The following is a 20,935-nucleotide window of genomic DNA, read 5'->3' on the forward strand; positions in this document are numbered from 1 at the left end:
TCCTGAGGCATGGCCCTAGAGCTCAGGTCCTCAGGGGGAGGGACGGGGACAGCCAGGAGTCCTGAGGCATGGCCCTAGAGCTCAGGTCCTCAGGGGGAGGGACGGGGACAGCCCGGGAGTCCTGAGGCATGGCCCTAGAGCTCAGGTCCTCAGGGGGAGGGACGGGGACAGCCAGGAGTCCTGAGGCATGGCCCTAGAGCTCAGGTCCTCAGGGGGAGGGACGGGGACAGCCAGGAGTCCTGAGGCATGGCCCTAGAGCTCAGGTCCTCAGGGGGAGGGACGGGGACAGCCAGGAGTCCTGAGGCATGGCCCTAGAGCTCAGGTCCTCAGGGGGAGGGACGGGGACAGCCAGGAGTCCTGAGGCATGGCCCTAGAGCTCAGGTCCTCAGGGGGAGGGACGGGGACAGCCAGGAGTCCTGAGGGCATGGCCCTAGAGCTCAGGTCCTCAGGGGGAGGGACGGGGACAGCCAGGAGTCCTGAGGCATGGCCCTAGAGCTCAGGTCCTCAGGGGGAGGGACGGGGGACAGCCAGGAGTCCTGAGGCATGGCCCTAGAGCTCAGGTCCTCAGGGGGAGGGACGGGGACAGCCAGGAGTCCTGAGGCATGGCCCTAGAGCTCAGGTCCTCAGGGGGAGAGGGGGAGAGGGGGAGGGATGAGAGGGAGAGGGAGAGGAGAATCTCTTCTCTCTCTCATTTTGGATATAAAAATATCCTTTCCTCTCTTCCAGTCATCGCTCCTCCTAAAACCATTCTGGAGGACCCAACAGCCACCCTCTTCCAGGTAAGTTTCCTGTTACATACCCCCCCCCCCCCCACCCCCCCCCCCCCCCTACAGGTAACGCTCTCCATATCTCTAAAGAACAGAATGAAATTGGACTGGTAAACTGTATTTATTGTTGCTCCAATCAGTGTAAAGTATTAATTAGGGTTGTAGTGGGTTGGAAACAGCATGGAGACATCACATAAACCATACACAATAATAACACAACACATTCTCATGTGCTTTACAAAAATAAATCTATCTCTCTCTGTTGCTCTTTTCTCTCCTGTCCTCCTCTCTCTCTGTGTCCATTCTCTCTCCTGTCCTCCTCTCTCTGTGTCCATTCTCTCTCCTGTCCTCCTCTCTCTCTGTGTCCATTCTCTCTCCTGTCCTCCTCTCTCTCTGTGTCCATTCTCTCTCCTGTCCTCCTCTCTCTCTCTGTGTCCATTCTCTCTCCTGTCCTCCTCTCTCTCTCTGTGTCCATTCTCTCTCCTGTCCTCCTCTCTCTCTGTGTCCATTCTCTCTCCTGTCCTCCTCTCTCTCTGTGTCCATTCTCTCTCCTGTCCTCCTCTCTCTCTGTGTCCATTCTCTCTCCTGTCCTCCTCTCTCTCTGTGTCCATTCTCTCTCCTGTCCTCCTCTCTCTCTGTGGTCCATTCTCTCTCCTGTCCTCCTCTCTCTCTGTGTCCATTCTCTGCCCTACTGACATTCACCACTGTTTGATCTGGGGAGGGAGGGATGGATGGGGCGAGGCGAGTGAAGGGGGAGGCAGTGTCTGATGTGTGAGGTTGCAAGGGTTAGATTCAACAGGGAGTGTAGAGATCCCCACGATTACACCCTTAGAAGTACACACCAGTCTGGAGAGAGATTCTGGAGCCATCTCTCTCACACACACACACACACACATAGACAGAATCTTCAATCACTTTGTGTCATGTCACAGAAGGAATGTTTCCCATCCCAACATCCCTCCCCTGCCTATTGAGCCGTCCAGTGCCAAAGGGAGCATGTTGTGTCCAGGGAGAGACTGGTGGAATGTCTGTTATCTCATTGCTACACATTGTTTCTTGTTCAGAGTCTCTAATAATAGTCATTAACAGCTCTGTCCATAATAGAAACCAGAGGGACTAGAGAGAGAGGGGAGGAGGAGGGAGACAGGGAGAGGGGAGGAGAGGGTTGGACAGAGGGGTAGAGATGGGGGGGGGGAGAGGGTTGGACAGAGGGGGGGTATGGAGAGGACAGAGGGGGGTATGGAGAGGACAGAGGGGGGTATGGAGAGGACAGAGGGGGGGTATGGAGAGGACAGAGGGGGGTATGGAGAGGACAGAGGAGGGTATGGAGAGGACAGAGGGGGGGGGGGTATGGAGAGGGCAGAGGGGGGGTAGGGAGAGGGACAGAGGGGGGGTATGGAGAGGGCAGAGGGGGGGTAGGGAGAGGGCAGAGGGGGGGGTAGGGAGAGGACAGAGGGGGGGTAGGGAGAGGACAGAGGGGGGGTGGGGAGAGGGCAGAGGGGGGGTAGGGAGAGAGGTAGAGAGAGGGGTAGGTAGAGGGGGGTAGGGAGAGGGGTAGGTAGAGGGGTAGAGAGGTAGATAGAGGAGTGGGTAGAGAGAGGAGTGGGTAGAGAGGTAGAGAGAGGGGTGGGTAGAGGGGTGGGTAGGGAGATGGGTGGGTAGAGAGAGGGGTAGAGAGTTAGGGAGAGGGGTGGGGTAGAGAGTTAGGGAGAGGGGTGGGTAGAGAGGTAGGGAGAGGGGTGGGTAGAGAGGTTGGGAGAGGGGTGGGTAGGGAGAGGGGTAGGGAGAGGGGTGGGTAGGGAGAGGGGTAGAGAGAGGGGTGGGTAGAGGGGTGGGTAGAGGGGTAGGGAGAGGGGTGGGTAGGGAGAGGGGTAGAGAGAGGGGTGGGTAGAGGGGTGGGTAGAGGGGTAGGGAGAGGGGTGGGTAGAGGGGTAGGGAGAGGGGTGGGTAGAGAGGTAGAGAGAGGGGTGGGTAGAGGGGTGGGGAGAGGGGTGGGTAGAGGGGTAGGGAGAGGGGTGGGTAGAGGGGTAGGGAGAGGGTGGGTAGAGAGGTAGGGAGAGGGGTGGGGAGAGGGGTAGGGAGAGGGGGTGGGTAGAGGGGTAGGGAGAGGGGTGGGTAGAGAGGTAGGGAGAGGGGTGGGGTAGAGAGGTGGGGAGAGGGGTGGGTAGAGAGGTAGGGAGAGGGGTGGGTAGAGAGGTAGGGAGAGGGGGGGGTAGAGGGGTGGGGAGAGGGGTAGGGAGAGGGGTGGGTAGAGGGGTAGGGAGAGGGGTGGGTAGAGGGGTAGGGAGAGGGGTGGGTAGAGAGGTAGGGAGAGGGGAGAGGGGTGGGTAGAGGGGTGGGTAGAGGGGTGGGTAGAGGGGTGGGTAGAGAGGTAGGGAGAGGGGTGGGTAGAGGGGTGGGTAGAGAGGTAGGGAGAGGGGTGGGTAGAGAGGTGGGGAGAGGGGTGGGTAGAGAGGTAGGGAGAGGGGAGAGGGGTGGGTAGAGGGGTGGGTAGAGAGGTAGGGAGAGGGGTGGGGGAGAGAGGTAGGGGAGGGGAGAGGGTGGGTAGAGAGGTAGGGAGAGGGGAGAGGGGTGGGTAGAGAGGTAGGGAGAGGGGTGGGTAGAGAGGTAGGGAGAGGGGTGTGTAGAGAGGTAGGGAGAGGGGAGAGGGGTGGGGAGAGGGGTGGGTAGAGAGGTAGACAGAGGGGTGGGTAGAGAGGTAGGGAGAGGGGTGGGTAGAGAGGTAGGGAGAGGGGTGGGTAGAGAGGTAGGGAGAGGGGTGGGTAGAGAGGTAGGGAGAGGGGAGAGGGGTGGGTAGAGAGGTAGGGAGAGGGGAGAGGGGTGGGTAGAGAGGTAGGGAGAGGGGTGGGTAGAGAGGTAGGGAGAGGGGTGGGTAGAGAGGTAGGGAGAGGGGAGAGGGGTGGGGAGAGGGGTGGGTAGAGAGGTAGGGAGAGGGGTGGGTAGAGAGGTAGACAGAGGGGTGGGTAGAGAGGTAGGGAGAGGGGTGGGGAGAGGGGTGGGTAGAGAGGTAGGGAGAGGGGTGGGTAGAGAGGTAGGGAGAGGGGAGAGGGGTGGGTAGAGAGGTAGGGAGAGGGGAGAGGGGTGGGTAGAGAGGTAGGGAGAGGGGTGGGTAGAGAGGTAGGGAGAGGGGTGTGTAGAGAGGTAGGGAGAGGGGGAGAGGGGTGGGGAGAGGGGTGGGTAGAGAGGTAGGGAGAGGGGTGGGTAGAGAGGTAGACAGAGGGGTGGGTAGAGAGGTAGGGAGAGGGGTGGGTAGAGAGGTAGGGAGAGGGGTGGGGAGAGGGGTGGGTAGAGGGGTAGGGAGAGGGGTGGGTAGAGAGGTAGGGAGAGGGGTGGGTAGAGAGGTAGGGAGAGGGATGGGTAGAGAGGTAGACAGTGGGGTAGGGAGAGGGGTAGAGCGAGGGGGGAGAGGGTTAGACAGAGGGTTAGAGAGAGGGGAGAGGGGTAGAGAGAGGAGAGGACTGAGGACAGAGGTGGGTAGAGAGAGGACAGGAGAGGACTGAGGACAGAGGGGGGTAGAGAGAGGACAGATGGAGGAGGAGGCGAGAGAGGACGGAGAGGACTGAGGACAGAGGGGGGTAGAGGGGAGTAGAGAGAGGGTAGAGAGAGGACAGATGGAGGAGGAGGCGAGAGAGGACAGGAGAGGACTGAGGACAGAGAGGGGTAGAGGGGAGTAGAGAGAGGACAGATGGAGGCGGCAAGAGAGGACGGGGAGGATGAAGGGGAGATGGGTAGAGAGGGCAGGGGGAGGATTGGGGCAGAGGGGTAGGGAGGGGTAGAGAGGACAAAGGGGGAAGGACGGGAGGGAGAGAAGGTTTTGGGGCTGTGTCTATCCTCAACAGACAGCACTAGAGATGTCTACCTCTCTCAGGTAAACAGTGGAGTCAGAATAATAACTTACCTCTGTCTGTTTTCACCCTGTAATCACCAGTCTGTCAGCCATTACAACCATCAGCACCATTTAAACCTTTCACTTTAAGGGGTTGGCATTCAGCGGTTGTTGTTTGGCTCTCGTGGTGAAGGTGTTTTCCCAACCGCTTGATGAGCCTTCAGTTAGTGGTTGACTTCAAACTGAACTGTGTGCCGCCATGTTTGGTGACGGTGAAGAAGCTGTTTGAGTGTTAGAAGTAGATTGAAACTAGCGTCTCTCTTCCTCTCCCTCCAGGCTGACCTGTTCCCTGCTGCCCTGGTCTACTTTGGCTCTGACGTCAAGACAGGTCCGTCTCCCGTTACCTGGGTTGGATTTAAACATGTTGACTTGGATGAGATGGTTCTGGTGGTGGTTCTGATGTGGTCTCTCTCCACAGAGAGTTACTTAGAGAGACATCTCCTGGAGTCCAGTGTCTCGGCCCTACAAGCAGACGAGGCCATTGCTGGGTCAGTCTACCATTGACGTTTAACAACCAAACAACAACATTTGATTTGTGTGTGAGAAGGAGAGGACCAGAAAAGCCTGTTGGTGGAACTGCCCCATTGTCTTGGCAACACGGCTCAGCTGTGTAACCCCGGGCGACGGCTCTATTTTCCTGTCACAGCGCTGTCATCGTCGGAATCCCTTTGAAGGGTTCCGACCAAACGCACGAACACAAACCCCACCTCCCCCTTCCTCTAAAGATAGAGCCATTTCCCCAAACACACACACCTCATTAACCCATCTCCCCCTTTCATCCATCCACACCTCTCTCTCCTCCTCCTGTCCCTAATTCCACTATTAGCTTCAAAGGGGATGCCAGGGCACCTTCTACCTCTCCCCTACTTCTGTGAGGGAGGGCGAGAGAGAGAGAGAGGGAGTGGGAAAGGGGGGTAAGACAGACATTGACATAGTGGAGGGAGCGAGAGAGAGAGAGGGATGTTTAGGTTATTGATAATGTGGCATCCGGGTCAAAGGTGAAATGTTGTTCTGTCAGGAGAGGATGTGTTTGTTCCATCCCCTGGACAGGAAGTCATGCGATAGTGGTGTCATGACCTTTCCTAACCTCTGAGGTCACTAGTCCTGGCCACATGAAAGAGCCTGAACCCCCTGGGGGCCGGGACACACTCCACTTCCCAAACACGTCGCTGCCCCATCTGGACAGTCCAGAAATGTCTTTCTATGAGTTGGGGGTCTAGAGATTTATTGGTTTTGAGAATGTAAAGTACAGGAAGTGTGTGTGTTCAGAATACACATCTGATGAAATCCTGTGGACTGAATGCTCTTTCCTCCCCTCCATCCCTTTCTCTCTCCCTTCATTCCTCACCCTCTCTCTCCCCCCTCTCTCAGCTGTATGCCCAGGTCTTCGCCCCCCTCCTCCTCCTTCTCTTCCATGGTAACAGAGGAGCCCCTTCCAGACCCCCCCGCGGGGACCAGGGAGATGGAGCAGGAGGAGCCTAACACACACAGCCAGGCCCCCAAACCAGTCAGGACGGACACCGGCAAGGTCCCCAAGTGGCTGAAACTGCCAGGTACACTACCAATCAGACCTGTTGAAGGGTTAAAGGGGTAGGTCACTCTAAAATGACCTATTACCTAACTGATAAAGGTAGCATTAGCAATTCTCCGTCATTGTTAACAAGTGTCACCAGGACAGCAGGAAGCCTCGAGGTCAGAGCGTTGGGCCAGTAGCCAAAAGGTCGCTGGTTCATAATCCTGGAGCCGACATGGTGAAAAATCTGCCGTTGTGCCCCTGAGCAAGGCACTTAACCCCGCTTACTCTGTGGATGTCTCAGGGAGAGTTAGGATATGCTACAAACACATTAACCAATTCACACCACTACATACACACCACTACATACACACCACTACACACTACTACACACCACTACACACTACTACACACTACTACACTCTACTACACACCACTACACACCACTACACTCTACTACACACCACTACACACCACTACATACACACCACTACACACTACTACACACTACTACACTCTACTACACACTACTACACACTACTACACACTACTACACTCTACTACACACTACTACACTCTACTACACTCTACTACACACCACTACACTCTACTACACACTACTACACACTACTACACTCTACTACACACCACTACACACTACTACACACTACTACACACCACTACACACTACTATACACCACTACACACCACTACACACTACTACACACTACTACACACTACTACACACTACTATACACTACACACTACTACACACCACTACACACTACTACACACTACTACACACCACTACACTCTACTACACACCACTACACACTACTACACTCTACTACACACCACTACACACTACTACACACTACTATACACCACTACACACCACAAGTGTGAAATAGGACAATTATAAGCACCTACCAAATTATCATAATTGTTTTAAAGGGAGAGTTCATCCTAAAATTAATGGATTGGCAATTCCTAGTTCATCTGTTCAGTCTATGTTCTGAGACATTGTAGTTTCCCTCTTCAGCATGCTGACCCTGTTTACACTGACATAGAGGGTTACCACGCTGGTGGGCGACGTGATTATTCACATCCAACGTGCGATATGGACGTGATATATAATGTTGCAAGAGGCTGTGATGTTCTCCTTTGACCCTTTATTTGGCACAACTAGACCACACTACCTTCTCTATTGAGATGCACTGGACTCCATTCATTCACTCGGCACAGATACTGCTGACCAATCACAAGCGGGCTCTCTCACTCTCTGCATGGCATACACATGCTGCCCAATCACAAGGGTCCCCTGCTTAAAGCGCCCAGTTAGATGCTGGTGAGGAGAGGGAGGGCTTTATCGAAGACGCTACAGTAGGAGAAACTCTGGGACTTTACCAAAGATGGTACAGTAGGAGAAACTCTGGGACTTTACCAAAGATGGTACAGTAGGAGAAACTCTGGGACTTTACCAAAGATGGTACAGTAGGAGAAACTCTGGGACTTTACCAAAGACGCTACAGTAGGAGAAACTCTGGGACTTTACCAAAGATGGTACAGTAGGAGAAACTCTGGGACTTTACCAAAGACGCTACAGTAGGAGAAACTCTGGAGCTTTACCAAAGACGCTACAGTAGGAGAAACTCTGGGACTTTACCAAAGATGGTACAGTAGGAGAAACTCTGGGACTTTACCAAAGATGGCACAGTAGGATAAACTCTGGGACTTTACCAAAGATGGTACAGTAGGAGAAACTCTGGGACTTTACCAAAGATGGTACAGTAGGAGAAACTCTGGGACTTTACCAAAGATGGTACAGTAGGAGAAACTCTGGGACTTTACCAAAGACGCTACAGTAGGAGAAACTCTGGGACTTTACCAAAGATGGTACAGTAGGAGAAACTCTGGGACTTTACCAAAGACGCTACAGTAGGAGAAACTCTGGAGCTTTACCAAAGACGCTACAGTAGGAGAAACTCTGGGACTTTACCAAAGATGGTACAGTAGGAGAAACTCTGGGACTTTACCAAAGATGGCACAGTAGGATAAACTCTGGGACTTTACCAAAGATGGTACAGTAGGAGAAACTCTGGGGCTTTACCAAAGATGGTACAGTAGGAGAAACTCTGGGGCTTAACCTCAGTGTGTCGGAAACATGAGTGCTGCTAGTGCTAACGAGAATGACGGTTTGTTGCGAAAGAAGGACGCAGCTTCAGCGGGGTGGCAGTATTTCAGCGGGGTGGCAGTATTTCAGCGGGGTGGCAGTATTTCAACGCGGCTTCAGCGGGGCGGCAGTATTTCAACGCGGCTTCAGCGGGGCGGCAGTATTTCAACCCGGCTTCAGCGGGGTGGCAGTATTTCGGCGCGGCTTCAGCGGGGTGGCAGTATTTCGGCGCGGCTTCAGCGGGGTGGCAGTATTTCAACGCGGCTTCAGCGGGGTGGCAGTATTTCAACGCGGCTTCAGCGGGGCGGCAGTATTTCAACGCAGCTTCAGCGGGGCGGCAGTATTTCAACGCGGCTTCAGCGGGGCGGCAGTATTTCAGCGCGGCTTCAGCGGGGCGGCAGTATTTCAGCGCGGCTTCAGCGGGGCGGCAGTATTTCTGCGCGGCTTCAGCGGGGCGGCAGTATTTCGGCGCGGCTTCAGCGGGGTGGCAGTATTTCAACCCGGCTTCAGCGGGGTGGCAGTATTTCAACCCGGCTTCAGCGGGGTGGCAGTATTTCAACCCGGCTTCAGCGGGGCGGCAGTATTTCAACCCGGCTTCAGCGGGGTGGCAGTATTTCGGCGCGGCTTCAGCGGGGTGGCAGTATTTCGGCGCGGCTTCAGCGGGGTGGCAGTATTTCGGCGCGGCTTCAGCGGGGTGGCAGTATTTCAACGCGGCTTCAGCGGGGCGGCAGTATTTCAACGCGGCTTCAGCGGGGCGGCAGTATTTCAACCCGGCTTCAGCGGGGTGGCAGTATTTCGGCGCGGCTTCAGCGGGGTGGCAGTATTTCGGCGCGGCTTCAGCGGGGTGGCAGTATTTCAACGCGGCTTCAGCGGGGTGGCAGTATTTCAACGCGGCTTCAGCGGGGCGGCAGTATTTCAACGCGGCTTCAGCGGGGCGGCAGTATTTCAACGCGGCTTCAGCGGGGCGGCAGTATTTCAGCGCGGCTTCAGCGGGGCGGCAGTATTTCTGCGCGGCTTCAGCGGGGCGGCAGTATTTCTGCGCGGCTTCAGCGGGGTGGCAGTATTTCGGCGCGGCTTCAGCGGGGTGGCAGTATTTCGGCGCGGCTTCAGCGGGGTGCCAGTATTTCGGCTACAGGGAAACCAATGTCAACCAAATGCATGTGTTGTGCCAAAAAGTGCCTCAGAGTTGTAGCGACAACAAGCAGCAACACGACGTGTATTAAATCATTAGAAGAATATCCCCTACTTTACGACGATTGCATGAAGAAAAACAACAACAAACACTTGACAGCAGCCGAGCCCCTCGGCCACAACCAGCCACCAACGTTAAACAGGCAGCCTATTTTTCCACAGTCGCCATCCCAACACTGTAGAACAGAGATAAGGGAGAAGTTGAAACATGACATGTTGAATGACTGGACCAGACTGTTTTGTACACAAGCTGCTCCTTGCAGTCGCTAGGCTCCATGCAGTCGCAAGGCTAGCTGCAGTCGCTAGGCGAGGTGCAGTCGCTAGGCTAGGTGCAGTCGCTAGGCTCCATGCAGTCGCTAGGCTAGGTGCAGTCGCTAGGCTAGGTGCAGTCGCTAGGCTAGGTGCAGTCGCTAGGCTAGGTGCAGTCGCTAGGCTCCGTGCAGTCGCTAGGCTCCGTGCAGTCGCTAGGCTCCGTGCAGTCGCTATGCAGTCACTAGGCTCCGTGCCTAGGCTCCGTGCAGTCACTATGCAGTCACTAGGCTCCGTGCAGTCACTAGGCTCCGTGCAGTCACTAGGCTCCGTGCAGTCACTAGGCTCCGTGCAGTCGCTATGCAGTCACTAGGCTCCGTGCCTTGGCTCCGTGCAGTCACTATGCAGTCACTAGGCTCCGTGCAGTCGCTATGCAGTCACTAGGCTCCGTGCCTAGGCTCCGTGCAGTCACTATGCAGTCACTAGGCTCCGTGCAGTCACTAGGCTCCGTGCAGTCGCTATGCAGTCACTAGGCTCCGTGCAGTCACTAGGCTCCGTGCAGTCACTAGGCTCCGTGCAGTCGCTATGCAGTCACTAGGCTCCGTGCAGTCACTAGGCTCCGTGCAGTCACTATGCAGTCACTAGGCTCCGTGCAGTCGCTATGCAGTCACTAGGCTCCGTGCAGTCACTAGGCTCCGTGCACTCGCTAGGCTACGTGCAGTCACTAGGCTACGACTACAGGTTTTTAAGGCACTTTGACCTATAATTTAATTTCTAATAATGATTGAGCCTAAAGATTTTTACATTTGGTTTCGTATTCAGTTAGCACAGTATGTATGAATTCATATCATCTAATTTTAGAGGTGATGTTCTCTACCCTGAACCTTGTTTTAACCGTGTCTGGTGGAATTACCAAGTGTTTGAAAATCTCAATTCATAATCGCAATATCTGGCCCAAATCAAAAATCACAATTCAACATGTTGGTCCAAATCATGCAGCCCTAAAAGGCACCCACCCTGTTTTAAAACATTAATCGATTGCAGCTTTTAACACATTCCTTCACACACATATATACATACACACACACACACACACACACACACACACACACACACACACACACACACACACACACACACACTCCACTCCGAAGGGCCCTCTTTAAAACCACAGTCAACAGGAAGTGTTGAAAAAGAAACATCAGATGAGTCAAAAGATAAGGATGCTGTTCTGGGGGAACGGTACACACACACCCCCTCACACACACATTTATTAGTTCAGGATGGTTTCCCCTCCACCCCCAGGGGACCTCTGCTGACACGCAGCCCCAGTCAGAGTGCTCCATTCTGGGCCACATGAAACACGACGGGCCCCTGTTGTCTGGCGCTCCGGAGCCTGGGGTTGCTCTGTTGTGGTGGAGCTGGTGGTCGCGGTGCTCCAGCTGTTTTGGTTGTGTTTTTCTGTTTTCTTTGTGGGAAGGATGGTCTCGCTATTTGTTGTAGTGTTTTCTGATGGCGTGGGAGCTGTGGCTATTTGTTGTAGTGTTTTCTGGTGGCGTGGGAGCTCTGGCTAGTTGTAGTGTTTTCTGGTGACGTGGGAGCTGTGGCTAGTTGTTGTAGTGTTTTCTGGTGGCGTGGGAGCTGTGTTTTCTGGTGGCGTGGGAGCTGTGGCTAGTTGTAATAGTGTTTTCTGGTGGCGTGGGAGCTGTGGCTAGTTGTTGTAGTGTTTTCTGGTGGCGTGGGACCTGTGGCTAGTTGTAGTAGTGTTTTCTGGTGGCGTGGGAGCTGTGGCTAGTTGTTGTAGTGTTTTCTGGTGGCGTGGGAGCTGTGGCTAGTTGTAGTAGTGTTTTCTGGTGGCGTGGGAGCTGTGGCTAGTTGTTGTAGTGTTTTCTGGTGGCGTGGGTCCTGTTGCTAATTGTAGTAGTGTTTTCTGGTGGCGTGGGTCCTGTTGCTAGTTATAGTAGTGTTTTCTGGTGGCGTGGGTCCTGTTGCTAGTTGTTGTAGTGTTTTCTGGTGGCGTGGGAGCTGTGGCTAGTTGTAGTAGTGTTTTCTGGTGGCGTGGGAGCTGTGGCTAGTTGTAGTAGTTTTTTCTGGTGGCGTGGGAGCTGTGGCTAGTTGTAGTAGTGTTTTCTGGTGGCGTGGGAGCTGTGGCTAGTTGTTGTAGTGTTTTCTGGTGGCGTGGGAGCTGTGTTTTCTGGTGGCGTGAGAGCTGTGGCTAGTTGTAGTAGTGTTTTCTGATGGCGTGGGAGCTGTGGCTAGTTGTAGTAGTGTTTTCTGGTGGCGTGGGAGCTGTGGCTAGTTGTAGTAGTGTTTTCTGGTGGCGTGGGACCTGTGGCTAATTGTTGTAGTGTTTTCTGGTGGCGTGGGTCCTGTTGCTAGTTGTAGTAGTGTTTTCTGGTGGCGTGGGAGCTGTGGCTAGTTGTAGTGTTTTCCTGTGGCGTGGGAGCTGTGGCTAGTTGTTGTAGTGTTTTCTGGTGGCGTGGGAGCTGTGGCTAGTTGTTGTAGTGTTTTCTGGTGGCGTGGGAGCTGTGGCTAGTTGTTGTAGTGTTTTCTGGTGGCGTGGGAGCTCTGGCTAGTTGTAGTGTTTTCTGGTGGAGTTGGAGCTCTGGCTAGTTGTTGTAGTGTTTTCTGGTGGCGTGGGAGCTCTGGCTTGTTGTTGAAGTGTTTTCTGGTGGCGTGGGAGCTCTGGCTTGTTGTTGTAGTGTTTTCTGGTGGCGTGGGAGCTGTGGCTAGTTGTAGTAGTGTTTTCTGGTGGCGTGGGAGCTGTGGCTAGTTGTTGTAGTGTTTTCTGGTGGCGTGGGAGCTGTGGCTAGTTGTAGTGTTTTCTGGTGGCGTGGGAGCTGTGGCTAGTTGTAGTGTTTTCTGGTGGCGTGGGAGCTCTGGCTAGTTGTAGTGTTTTCTGGTGGCGTGGGAGCTCTGGCTAGTTGTTGTAGTGTTTTCTGGTGGCGTGGGAGCTCTGGCTAGTTGTTGTAGTGTTTTCTGGTGGCGTGGGAGCTCTGGCTAGGTTGTAGTGTTTTTCTGGTGGCGTGGGAGCTGTGGCTAGTTGTTGTAGTGTTTTCTGGTGGCGTGGGAGCTGTGGCTAGTTGTTGTAGTGTTTTCTGGTGGCGTGGGAGCTGTGGCTAGTTGTAGTGTTTTCTGGTGGTGTGGGAGCTGTGGCTAGTTGTAGTGTTTTCTGGTGGCGTGGGAGCTGTGGCTAGTTATAGTAGTGTTTTCTGGTGGCGTGGGAGCTGTGGCTAGTTGTTGTAGTGTTTTCTGGTGGCGTGGGAGCTGTGGCTAGTTGTTGTAGTGTTTTCTGGTGGCGTGGGAGCTGTGGCTAGTTGTTGTAGTGTTTTCTGGTGGCGTGGGAGCTGTGGCTAGTTGTTGTAGTGTTTTCTGGTGGCGTGGGTGCTGTGGCTAGTTGTAGTGTTTTCTGGTGGCGTGGGAGCTGTGGCTAGTTGTTGTAGTGTTTTCTGGTGGCGTGGGAGCTCTGGCTTGTTGTTGAAGTGTTTTCTGGTGGCGTGGGAGCTCTGGCTTGTTGTTGAAGTGTTTTCTGGTGGCGTGGGAGCTCTGGCTTGTTGTTGTAGTGTTTTCTGGTGGCGTGGGAGCTGTGGCTAGTTGTAGTAGTGTTTTCTGGTGGCGTGGGAGCTGTGGCTAGTTGTAGTAGTGTTTTCTGGTGGCGTGGGAGCTGTGGCTAGTTGTAGTAGTGTTTTCTGGTGGCGTGGGAGCTGTGGCTAGTTGTTGTAGTGTTTTCTGGTGGCGTGGGAGCTCTGGCTAGTTGTAGTGTTTTCTGGTGGAGTGGGAGCTCTGGCTAGTTGTAGTAGTGTTTTCTGGTGTCGTGGGAGCTGTGTTTTCTGGTGGCGTGGGAGCTGTGGCTAGTTGTTGTAGTGTTTTCTGGTGGCGTGGGAGCTGTGGCTAGTTGTAGTAGTGTTTTCTGGTGGCGTGGGAGCTGTGGCTAGTTGTAGTAGTTTTTTCTGGTGGCGTGGGAGCTGTGGCTAGTTGTAGTAGTGTTTTCTGGTGGCGTGGGAGCTGTGGCTAGTTGTTGTAGTGTTTTCTGGTGGCGTGGGAGCTGTGTTTTCTGGTGGCGTGGGAGCTGTGGCTAGTTGTAGTAGTGTTTTCTGGTGGCGTGGGAGCTGTGGCTAGTTGTAGTAGTGTTTTCTGGTGGCGTGGGAGCTGTGGCTAGTTGTAGTAGTGTTTCCTGGTGGCGTGGGAGCTGTGGCTAGTTGTAGTAGTGTTTTCTGGTGGCGTGGGAGCTGTGGCTAGTTGTAGTGTTTTCTGGTGGCGTGGGAGCTGTGGCTAGTTGTTGTAGTGTTTTCTGGTGGCGTGGGAGCTGTGGCTAGTTGTAGTGTTTTCTGGTGGCGTGGGAGCTGTGGCTAGTTGTAGTAGTGTTTTCTGGTGGCGTGGGAGCTGTGGCTAGTTGTAGTGTTTTCTGGTGGTGTGGGAGCTGTGGCTAGTTGTAGTGTTTTCTGGTGGCGTGGGAGCTGTGGCTAGTTGTTGTAGTGTTTTCTGGTGGCGTGGGAGCTGTGGCTAGTTGTTGTAGTGTTTTCTGGTGGCGTGGGAGCTAGATGGCTATGTCTGTTGTAGTGTTTTTCTGGTGGCGTGGGAGCTGTGGCTAGTTGTTGTAGTGTTTTCTGGTGGCGTGGGAGCTGTGGCTAGTTGTAGTGTTTTCTGGTGGCGTGGGAGCTGTGGCTAGTTGTAGTGTTTTCTGGTGGCGTGGGAGCTGTGGCGTAGTTGTTGTAGTGTTTTCTGGTGGCGTGGGAGCTCTGGCTAGTTGTTGTAGTGTTTTCTGGTGGCGTGGGAGCTCTGGCTAGTTGTTGTAGTGTTTTCTGGTGGCGTGGGAGCTGTGGCTAGTTGTAGTAGTGTTTTCTGGTGGCGTGGGAGCTGTGGCTAGTGTGTAGTGTTTTCTGGTGGCGTGGGAGCTGTGGCGAGGTTGTAGTGTTTTCTGGTGGCGTGGGAGCTGTGGCTAGTTGTAGTAGTGTTTTCTGGTGGCGTGGGAGCTGTGGCTAGTGTGTAGTGTTTTCTGGTGGCGTGGGAGCTGTGGCTAGTTGTAGTAGTGTTTTCTGGTGGCGTGGGAGCTGTGGCTAGTTGTAGTGTTTTCTGGTGGCGTGGGAGCTGTGGCTAGTTGTAGTAGTGTTTTCTGGTGGCGTGGGAGCTGTGGCTAGTTGTTGTAGTGTTTTCTGGTGGCGTGGGAGCTGTGTTTTCTGGTGGCGTGGGAGCTGTGGCTAGTTGTAGTAGTGTTTTCTGATGGCGTGGGAGCTGTGGCTAGTTGTAGTAGTGTTTTCTGGTGGCGTGGGAGCTGTGGCTAGTTGTAGTAGTGTTTTCTGGTGGCGTGGGACCTGTGGCTAATTGTTGTAGTGTTTTCTGGTGGCGTGGGTCCTGTTGCTAGTTGTAGTAGTGTTTTCTGGTGGCGTTGGAGCTGTGGCTAGTTGTAGTGTTTTCTGGTGGCGTGGGAGCTGTGGCTAGTTGTTGTAGTGTTTTCTGGTGGCGTGGGAGCTGTGGCTAGTTGTTGTAGTGTTTTCTGGTGGCGTGGGAGCTGTGGCTAGTTGTTGTAGTGTTTTCTGGTGGCGTGGGAGCTCTGGCTAGTTGTAGTGTTTTCTGGTGGAGTTGGAGCTCTGGCTAGTTGTTGTAGTGTTTTCTGGTGGCGTGGGAGCTGTGTTTTCTGGTGGTGTGGGAGCTGTGGCTAGTTGTAGTAGTGTTTTCTGGTGGCGTGGGAGCTGTGGCTAGTTGTAGTAGTGTTTTCTGGTGGCGTGGGAGCTGTGGCTAGTTGTAGTGTTTTCTGGTGGCGTGGGAGCTGTGGCTAGTTGTAGTGTTTTCTGGTGGCGTGGGAGCTCTGGCTAGTTGTTGTAGTGTTTTCTGGTGGCGTGGGAGCTCTGGCTAGTTGTAGTGTTTTCTGGTGGCGTGGGAGCTGTGGCTAGTTGTAGTGTTTTCTGGTGGCGTGGGAGCTGTGGCTAGTTGTAGTAGTGTTTTCTGGTGGCGTGGGAGCTGTGGCTAGTTGTAGTGTTTTCTGGTGGTGTGGGAGCTGTGGCTAGTTGTAGTGTTTTCTGGTGGCGTGGGAGCTGTGGCTAGTTGTAGTAGTGTTTTCTGGTGGCGTGGGAGCTGTGGCTAGTTGTTGTAGTGTTTTCTGGTGGCGTGGGAGCTGTGGCTAGTTGTTGTAGTGTTTTCTGGTGGCGTGGGAGCTGTGGCTAGTTGTTATAGTGTTTTCTGGTGGCGTGGGAGCTGTGGCTAGTTGTAGTGTTTTCTGGTGGCGTGGGAGCTGTGGCTAGTTGTTGTAGTGTTTTCTGGTGGCGTGGGAGCTCTGGCTTGTTGTTGAAGTGTTTTCTGGTGGCGTGGGAGCTCTGGCTTGTTGTTGTAGTGTTTTCTGGTGGCGTGGGAGCTGTGGCTTGTTGTAGTAGTGTTTTCTGGTGGCGTGGGAGCTGTGGCTAGTTGTAGTAGTGTTTTCTGGTGGCGTGGGAGCTGTGGCTAGTTGTAGTAGTGTTTTCTGGTGGCGTGGGAGCTCTGGCTTGTTGTTGTAGTGTTTTCTGGTGGCGTGGGAGCTGTGGCTAGTTGTTGTAGTGTTTTCTGGTGGCGTGGGAGCTGTGGCTAGTTGTTGTAGTGTTTTCTGGTGGCGTGGGAGCTCTGGCTTGTTGTTGTAGTGTTTTCTGGTGGCGTGGGAGCTGTGGCTAGTTGTTGTAGTGTTTTCTGGTGGCGTGGGAGCTGTGGCTAGTTGTTGTAGTGTTTTCTGGTGGCGTGGGAGCTGTGGCTAGTTGTAGTGTTTTCTGGTGGCGTGGGAGCTCTGGCTAGTTGTTGTGTTTTCTGGTGGCGTGGGAGCTGTGGCTAGTTGTAGTGTTTTCTGGTGGCGTGGGAGCTGTGGCTAGTTGTAGTAGTGTTTTCTGGTGGCGTGGGAGCTGTGGCTAGTTGTAGTGTTTTCTGGTGGTGTGGGAGCTGTGGCTAGTTGTAGTGTTTTCTGGTGGCGTGGGAGCTGTGGCTAGTTGTTGTAGTGTTTTCTGGTGGCGTGGGAGCTGTGGCTAGTTGTTGTAGTGTTTTCTGGTGGCGTGGGAGCTGTGGCTAGTTGTTGTAGTGTTTTCTGGTGGCGTGGGAGCTGTGGCTAGTTGTTGTAGTGTTTTCTGGTGGCGTGGGAGCTGTGGCTAGTTGTTGTAGTGTTTTCTGGTGGCGTGGGAGCTGTGGCTAGTTGTTGTAGTGTTTTCTGGTGGCGTGGGAGCTCTGGCTTGTTGTTGTAGTGTTTTCTGGTGGCGTGGGAGCTGTGGCTAGTTGTAGTAGTGTTTTCTGGTGGCGTGGGAGCTGTGGCTAGTTGTAGTAGTGTTTTCTGGTGGCGTGGGAGCTGTGGCTAGTTGTAGTAGTGTTTTCTGGTGGCGTGGGAGCTGTGGCGAGTTGTAGTGTTTTCTGGTGGCGTGGGAGCTGTGGCGAGTTGTTGTAGTGTTTTCTGGTGGCGTGGGAGCTCTGGCTAGTTGTTGTAGTGTTTTCTGGTGGCGTGGGAGCTCTGGCTAGTTGTTGTAGTGTTTTCTGGTGGTGTGGGAGCTGTGGCTAGTTGTAGTGTTTTCTGGTGGCGTGGGAGCTGTGGCTAGTTGTAGTAGTGTTTTCTGGTGGCGTGGGAGCTGTGGCTAGTTGTTGTAGTGTTTTCTGGTGGCGTGGGAGCTGTGGCTAGTTGTTGTAGTGTTTTCTGGTGGCGTGGGAGCTGTGGCTAGTTGTTATAGTGTTTTCTGGTGGCGTGGGAGCTGTGGCTAGTTGTAGTGTTTTCTGGTGGCGTGGGAGCTGTGGCTAGTTGTTGTAGTGTTTTCTGGTGGCGTGGGAGCTCTGGCTTGTTGTTGAAGTGTTTTCTGGTGGCGTGGGAGCTCTGGCTTGTTGTTGTAGTGTTTTCTGGTGGCGTGGGAGCTGTGGCTTGTTGTAGTAGTGTTTTCTGGTGGCGTGGGAGCTGTGGCTAGTTGTAGTAGTGTTTTCTGGTGGCGTGGGAGCTGTGGCTAGTTGTAGTAGTGTTTTCTGGTGGCGTGGGAGCTCTGGCTTGTTGTTGTAGTGTTTTCTGGTGGCGTGGGAGCTGTGGCTAGTTGTTGTAGTGTTTTCTGGTGGCGTGGGAGCTGTGGCTAGTTGTTGTAGTGTTTTCTGGTGGCGTGGGAGCTGTGGCTAGTTGAAGTGTTTTCTGGTGGCGTGGGAGCTGTGGCTAGTTGTTGTAGTGTTTTCTGGTGGCGTGGGAGCTGTGGCTAGTTGTTGTAGTGTTTTCTGGTGGCGTGGGTCCTGTTGCTAGTTGTAGTAGTGTTTTCTGGTGGAGTGGGAGCTCTGGCTAGTTGTTGTAGTGTTTTCTGGTGGCGTGGGAGCTGTGGCGGGGGTTTCTGGTGGCGTGGGAGCTGTGGCTAGTTGTAGTAGTGTTTTCTGGTGGCGTGGGAGCTCTGGCTAGTTGTTGTAGTGTTTTCTGGTGGCGTGGGAGCTGTGCTTTCTGGTGGCGTGGGAGCTGTGGCTAGTTGTAGTAGTGTTTTCTGGTGGCGTGGGAGCTCTGGCTAGTTGTTGTAGTGTTTTTTGGTGGCGTGGGAGCTCTGGCTAGTTGTTGTAGTGTTTTCTGGTGGCGTGGGATCTCTGGCTAGTTGTTGTAGTGTTTTCTGGTGGCGTGGGAGCTCTGGCTAGTTGTTGTAGTGTTTTCTGGTGGCGTGGGAGCTGTGGCTAGTTGTAGTAGTGTTTTCTGGTGGCGTGGGAGCTGTGGCTAGTTGTAGTGTTTTCTGGTGGCGTGGGAGCTGTGGCTAGTGTGTAGTGTTTTCTGGTGGCGTGGGAGCTGTGGCTAGTTGTAGTAGTGTTTTCTGGTGGCGTGGGAGCTGTGGCTAGTTGTAGTAGTGTTTTCTGGTGGCGTGGGAGCTGTGGCTAGTTGTAGTAGTGTTTTCTGGTGGCGTGGGAGCTGTTGCTAGTTGTAGTAGTGTTTTCTGGTGGCGTGGGAGCTCTGGCTAGTTGTTGTAGTGTTTTCTGGTGGCGTGGGTCCTGTGGCTGGCATCCTGCTCCTCTTTATCAAAGAAGAAAGTCTAATAAAAAAAAGAGAGAGAGGAGGGGAGGGGACAGGATGGTATTGTGGACTCCATGTGGATGGGTCTGGGGAAATGGATGATGGGTCTGGGGAAATGGATGAAGGGTGGATGGGTCTGGGAAAAGGGATGAAGGGTGGATGGGTCTGGGGAAATGGATGATGGGTCTGGGGAAATGGATGATGGGTCTGGGGAAATGGATGATGGGTCTGGGGAAATGGATGATGGGTCTGGGGAAATGGATGAAGGGTGGATGGGTCTGGGAAAAGGGATGAAGGGTGGATGGGTCTGGGAAAAGGGATGGAGGGTGGATGGGTCTGGGAAAAGGGATGAAGGGTGGATGGGTCTGGGGAAAGGGATGAAGGGTGGATGGGTCTGGGAAAAGGGATGGAGGGTGGATGGGTCTGGGAAAAGGGATGGAGGGTGGATGGGTCTGGGAAAAGGGATGGAGGGTTGGATGGGTCTGGGAAAAGGGATGGAGGGTGGATGGGTCTGGGAAAAGGGATGGATGGTGGATGGGTCTGGGGAAAGGGGTGGATGGTCTGGGAAAAGGGACACACACTGTTTAGCTTTCAGTGAGACGTGGCCTGTCTGTCTCCCTGTCTATCTGCCTGTATCCCTCTCTGACTGTCTAACTGGTTGTCTCCCTCTGTCTCCCTGTCTTTCTCTCTGACTGTCTATGTGGTTGTCTCCCTGTCTGTCTGCCTGTCTTCCTCTCTGACTGTCTATGTGGTTGTCTCCCTGTCTGTCTGCCTGTCTTCCTCTCTGACTGTCTAACTGGTTGTCTCCCTCTGTCTGCCTGTCTTCCTCTCTGACTGTCTAACTGGTTGTCTCCCTCTGTCTGCCTGTCTTCCTCTCTGACTGTCTAACTGGTTGTCTCCCTCTGTCTGCCTGTCTTCCTCTCTGACTGTCTAACTGGTTGTCTCCCTCTGTCTGCCTGTCTTCCTCTCTGACTGTCTAACTGGTTGTCTCCCTCTGTCTGCCTGTCTTCCTCTCTGACTGTCTAACTGGTTGTCTCCCTGTCTGTCTGCCTGTCTTCCTCTCTGACTGTCTAACTGGTTGTCTCCCTGTCTGTCTGCCTGTCTTCCTCTCTGACTATCTAACTGGTTGTCTGTAGGTCATTATATCAATTACTCTGATGTGTTCTTTATTCAACACCAGATTCCCACTTCAGTCCAGAACTCTTCCAGATGCTTCCAGACCTGGAATTCTGTCTGCATGTCTATTCTTCAGACTCATCGCCAACTTGAGCTAAACTAGGACACACACACACACTCCTGGTCTATCCCTCTCTATCATAGTGGTCTGTGGTTTCACATATCTTATTGGAAGTGTGTGTGTGTGTGTGTGTGTGTGTGTGTGTGTGTGTGTGTGTGTGTGTGTGTGTGTGTGTGTGTGTGTGTGTGTGTGTGTGTGTGTGTGTGTGTGTGTGTGTGTGTGTGTGTGTGTGTGTGTGTGTGTGTGTGTGTGTGTGTGTGTGTGCCAATATAATTCCAATCCTGGTTTGTCTCAAGATGGTGATGAGTCTGAATAGTTAAACAGAATTCCAGGTCTGGAAGAGTCTGTTAACACTTTGATATTCAAGCAAGCTTCTTTCTTAACAGTGTATAATGGGTTATAATAGGCCTAGCAAGCTTCTTTCTTAACAGTGTATAATGGGTTATAATAGGTCTAGCAAGCTGCTTTCTTAACAGTGTATAACAGGTTAGAATAGGCCTAGCAAGCTGCTTTCTTAACAGTGTATAACAGGTTAGAATAGGCCTAGCAAGCTTCTTTCTTAACAGTGTATAAAGGGTTATAGGCCTAGTAGTTTTTCGGACTGAAAGTCAACATGTGGCAGTGCTGATCAAGGAAAATACATTTCTTTGGACATTATTCATGGTTGTTAAGACTTGTGTGCCTCAAACTTTTATAAGATCCAACTGTTATTTCCTCTGATATTATGTTTTTATTGTCTCCAGGTAAGAAATGAGGATTGTGATCAGATGACTACGGCTACCATAGAGGGACATATAGAACAGAGCGGACGCCCCAACACACTGTTCCTCCTACCTTTTTAACATGAAATTCCAGGCTCAAAGTGGATTGTGATGTATTCAAACCCATTGTGAATCCAGTGTGCACTTCAAATAGTTTTACAAGAGTTCAAAAACATGAAACGAAGTAATAAAGGAATATAAAATA

The 20,935-nt window shown here is 53.2% G+C and overlaps 1 protein-coding gene across 1 annotated transcript in view; it reads left to right on the forward strand.

Moving 5' to 3' along the window:
* LOC145859368 (tether containing UBX domain for GLUT4) overlaps window positions 1–20,935 on the forward strand; it is a 23,783-nt gene extending 2,848 nt beyond the window's left edge. The window contains exons 2-6 of the mRNA XM_082958435.1: window positions 727–779; window positions 4,930–4,981; window positions 5,072–5,141; window positions 6,025–6,206; window positions 20,713–20,935. Of these exons, the coding sequence (XP_082814561.1) occupies window positions 727–779; window positions 4,930–4,981; window positions 5,072–5,141; window positions 6,025–6,206; window positions 20,713–20,723 (368 nt within the window). The 3' untranslated portion in view covers window positions 20,724–20,935. The remainder of the gene's footprint in view (window positions 1–726; window positions 780–4,929; window positions 4,982–5,071; window positions 5,142–6,024; window positions 6,207–20,712) is intronic.

Source organism: Salmo salar, chromosome 12, assembly GCF_965601325.2.
Source record: "Salmo salar chromosome 12, fSalSal1, whole genome shotgun sequence".
In the NCBI taxonomy this organism is placed as follows: Eukaryota; Metazoa; Chordata; class Actinopteri; order Salmoniformes; family Salmonidae; genus Salmo; species Salmo salar.